The sequence below is a fragment of the Coregonus lavaretus genome (genome assembly GCF_964263955.1).
Source record: "Coregonus lavaretus genome assembly, chromosome: 7".
Lineage (NCBI taxonomy): Eukaryota > Metazoa > Chordata > Actinopteri > Salmoniformes > Salmonidae > Coregonus > Coregonus lavaretus.
In genome coordinates, this window is record NC_139994.1 from 26,479,270 (window position 1) to 26,483,245 (window position 3,976).

At 40.0% G+C, this 3,976-nt stretch overlaps 1 protein-coding gene across 1 annotated transcript; it reads left to right on the forward strand.

Annotated features, from left to right (window-relative positions):
- Window positions 1–1,602: 1,602 nt before the first annotated feature.
- Window positions 1,603–3,448, forward strand: LOC311132477 (E3 SUMO-protein ligase ZBED1-like; the record flags this gene model as incomplete). The annotated part of the gene is made up of 4 exons (XM_084165763.1): window positions 1,603–2,438; window positions 2,760–2,863; window positions 3,018–3,096; window positions 3,189–3,448. The coding sequence occupies exons 1-4, from the start codon at window positions 1,706–1,708 to the stop codon at window positions 3,446–3,448; spliced, it is 1,176 nt and encodes a 391-aa protein (XP_084021889.1). The 5' UTR covers window positions 1,603–1,705.
- Between the last annotated feature and the right edge of the window lie 528 nt (window positions 3,449–3,976).

Here is a 3,976-nt window from a genome sequence, read left to right on the forward strand (position 1 = left end):
TGCACTTACGGCCAAATTCTCTAAAACGACATTGGAGGCGGCTTATGGTAGAGAAATGAACATTAAATTCTCTTGCAACAGCTCTGGTGGCCATTACTGCAGTCAGCATGCCAACTGCATGCTCCCTCAAAATTTGAGACATCTGTGACATTGTGTCGTGTGGCACAAGGTGTGCTGTTTATTCAGCTTCTTGATATGCCACACCTGTCAGGCGGATGGATTATCTTGGCAAAGGAGAAATACTCACTAACAGGGATGTAAACAAATTGGTGCACCAAATCTGAGAGAAATAAGGTTTTTGTGCGAATGGAGAATTTCTGGGATCTTTTATTTCAGCTCATGAAACATGGGACCAACACTTTATATGTTGCATTTATATTTTTGTTCAGTATAATATATTGATTATTTAGTGTGAGAATGGTATATGAATAACACCTCCTCCATAAAGAAATCCTAAATTGAGATCTTCACATTGGACTTATAACCATACTTCACTCTTGATTAAACTATTAAAATCTACAGTAATTCAGATAATTACATCACCCTTTGTCATATATTCTATGTATCCAATCAAAGCTGTAAAGTACTGTGACATAAGTGCAATGCTAAATTTCTACCCTTTTGATGGCTATGTTGTCTTGTTGAATCATGAATTTCTCATTGTCTCTTTTAGATGTACTACACATGGTTCAATTAAAAAGCTAAATATATGGACTATATATGCGTGGCAAAAATGTGTGCATTTCTTTAATTATTAGGGGTGTAACGATCCATCTACTACATCGATGTATCGATTTATATTCCTATGATCCAACTACATCGATCTGTGCTCGGCGAGTTGGCCTTTTGGACAACATATATCGATCTAACATCGTTTTAAAATGTAATAAATCGATTGTATCGATACTAGGAAATAACCCATTGGATTTAAGCACGTCAGACTTTATATGGATGTTTTTTCTTAGCACTTTTAATGATAAAGGCTTTAAACATTACTCGATTCAGTCTGCCTATCCGTGACGTCATCGCGCCAACAGCAGCGCAAAGGCGCAAAGACAACCATAGCATGGCGGACTACAGAGGAGAAGCCGACGAGCGAGAAATTATCAAGCCACCATTGCGGTCCAGTGTGTGGAAACACTTTGGCTTTTGCAAAGACGGAGATGTTCTAAATAAGTCGCTCGCTGTTTGTAGGATATGTAAAGGTCAAGTAAAGTACAACGGCAACACGACAAATCTCTCCAACCACCTACTAAGGCGCCATGGGATTTCACACAACACCGACCGTCCAGGCACCTCTTGCAGCGTTCCCGCTGCTACAGCAGCGAAAGGTAAAGTCAACTCTGCAGAAGCCTCAGGTCTCGCCTGCATGTTTAGTCAGAGACTAGGCCAAAACTCAGCTCGGGCGAAAAACATCACGGCAACAATTGCCAAGTTTATCTGCAAAGACATGCGACCCTACAGTGTGGTTGAAAATCCGGGATTCCGTGAAATGATTCAAAAATTGGAGCCAAGGTACACAATACCAAGCCGACCACACTTCTCAGAAAAGGTTATTCCTGCATTGTACGAAAGTACTAAGAATGATATGAAGCTGTCGCTTTCTCAAGCTGAACGAGTAGCGATAACGACAGATGGCTGGACGTCATGCTCAAATCAAGGGTATGTGACAATTACCTCTCATCACATTGATCCGGAGTGGAAAATGAAGACCTTTGTTCTGCTAACCAGAGTTTTAAATGAAGCCCATACTGGTAAAAATATTGGCGCGTTACTGCGTGAAGCCTGCATGGAGTGGAAAATCTACGACAAGAATCCTGCCATCGTCACAGATAACGCCAGGAATATGATTGTGGCCGGTGCAGAAGCCCAGTTCAGTCCACACATTACCTGCTTCGCACATACACTCAACCTTGCCTCGCAGAAGGGTTTGGGGGTGGACCGTGCTTCCAGGTTGTTGGGGAAAGTGCGAAAAATTGTTGGATATTTTCACCGCAGCCCGATTGCATGTCACGCCCTACAGGAAAAACAAACTCTGATGGATTTACCAAAACATAAACTGATCCAAGACATAATCACCAGATGGAACAGTTCATTCGAAATGCTTGAACGTTTTTTGGAACAACAGCCAGCTATAATGGCAACTCTGATGTCCAAGGATCTACGAAAGGGGGTCACAGATGTAGGCACGCTGAGTGAGAGTGATATTGCCAACATGGATGACATTGTTCAGTTGATGGGTCCTGTCAAAATGGCAACCACTGTGATGTGTGAAGAAGACCAGCCAACTCTCTCTGTAATTGCTCCTCTTCAAGCAAAACTGCTGAAACACCTACAGCCATGCGAAGACGACTCAACCCTGGTTGCAGAGATTAAGAGGGTGATGGCCAGTGACCTCTCCACACGCTACAGAGGCACCCAAGATGCTCTCAACATAGGTAATTAATTTGGAGTCTTAATTAAAATCAACTTGGTTAATATTTTAGGTTATTAGACTGTATTCATTTGTAAAATGCCACACCTTTGCGTTTCAAGTTTGAATTTGAGTTGTTTTTTCATATGGAAAAGTTAACAAGATATCTGCAATACAATTCTTAGTTCATGGTGGCTTTACATCATCACTGTGCCACATTTCTTTTAAACATACTAAAGTTTAATCTTCTGATTATTTTGTGTATGAGGAGGTGGTCATCACTTGCAATTTCAGGTCAACATAATTTAATAATGCAATGAATGCAATATTCTTGTTCTTTAAACAGCATCAGCGTTGGACCCGCGATTTAAAGAACTGCCCTACCTGGAAAAAGAGGACAGAGAACAGGTCTACACAAAACTGGTTTTTGAGGCAGAAGTGTCCCACCAGGTAACTCTTCTCTCCTCTTTCCTCTGCTCTTTTCTCTTCTCCCCTTTCATTTGTCCTCTCTCAAATCTCATCTGTTCTTTATCTTCCTCTAAATTTATGTGTGCAGTATTACAGAGCAGAAATTTGAACAGTTCACACATTCTTACATCAATAGATGCAAGCAATGGGAAATCAGGAGGAAGACGAGGGAAGCTCAAGCACAAAGCTGTCAGGATTCAATGAAGAGACCACAGGTGGGTTTCATGTGATACCAATAAAAGATTGTTGTTGTTTTGTATTAATGAGAAACATGACTATATTTTGAAATATATTTCTTATATTGTAGCTCCAAATGAGTCACCTCCTTGTAAGAAGAAAGCCTTAGATGCGCTGTTTGGCGATTCCTTCACCCAAAGAGAAAGAAAATCCACAAGCGAGACAGCCAGAGCAGAGGTGTTAAAGTACCGAGCAAAGGATGCGTTACCTTTGACTGAAAATGCCATGAAGTGGTGGAGATCTCAGGAGAAAGAGCTACCTGTACTTTCCTCCCTTGCTAAACGGTACCTGTGCCAGCAGAACGAGTTTTTAGTACTGCTGGCGACATAGTGAACGCACAGAGAAGTGTTCTGCAGCCAGATCATGTTGATCAGTTGATATTTTTGAAAAAAAATCTGTAGTCATTGAAGAGTAGCCTAGTAGGTTACACTTGATCTTTTGTTGAATATTGTTTGTTTATTAAAATGAGAGTAGTAGCAGGTTCATCCACTGCTCATTCAACCTGAAGAAATGTTGGTTGCACTTTATTTTTGATATTAATACTGTATTTGTATTGTAATGTTGAAAAACAAAAGCAGAAGTAGCAGGTAAACCTACTGTTAATTCAACCTGAAGAGATGTTGGTTGCACTTTATTTTTGATATTAATACTGTATTTGTATTGTAATGTTGAAAAACAAAAGCAGAAGTAGCAGGTAAACCTACTGTTAATTCAACCTGAAGAGATGTTGGTTGCACTTTATTTTTGATATTAATATTGTAATATTTTTATGTTGAAAAACAAAAGCAGAAGTAGCAGGTAAACCTACTGTTGAAATGTTGGTTGCACTTACTGTACTTTTATTGAAAATGTATTGAA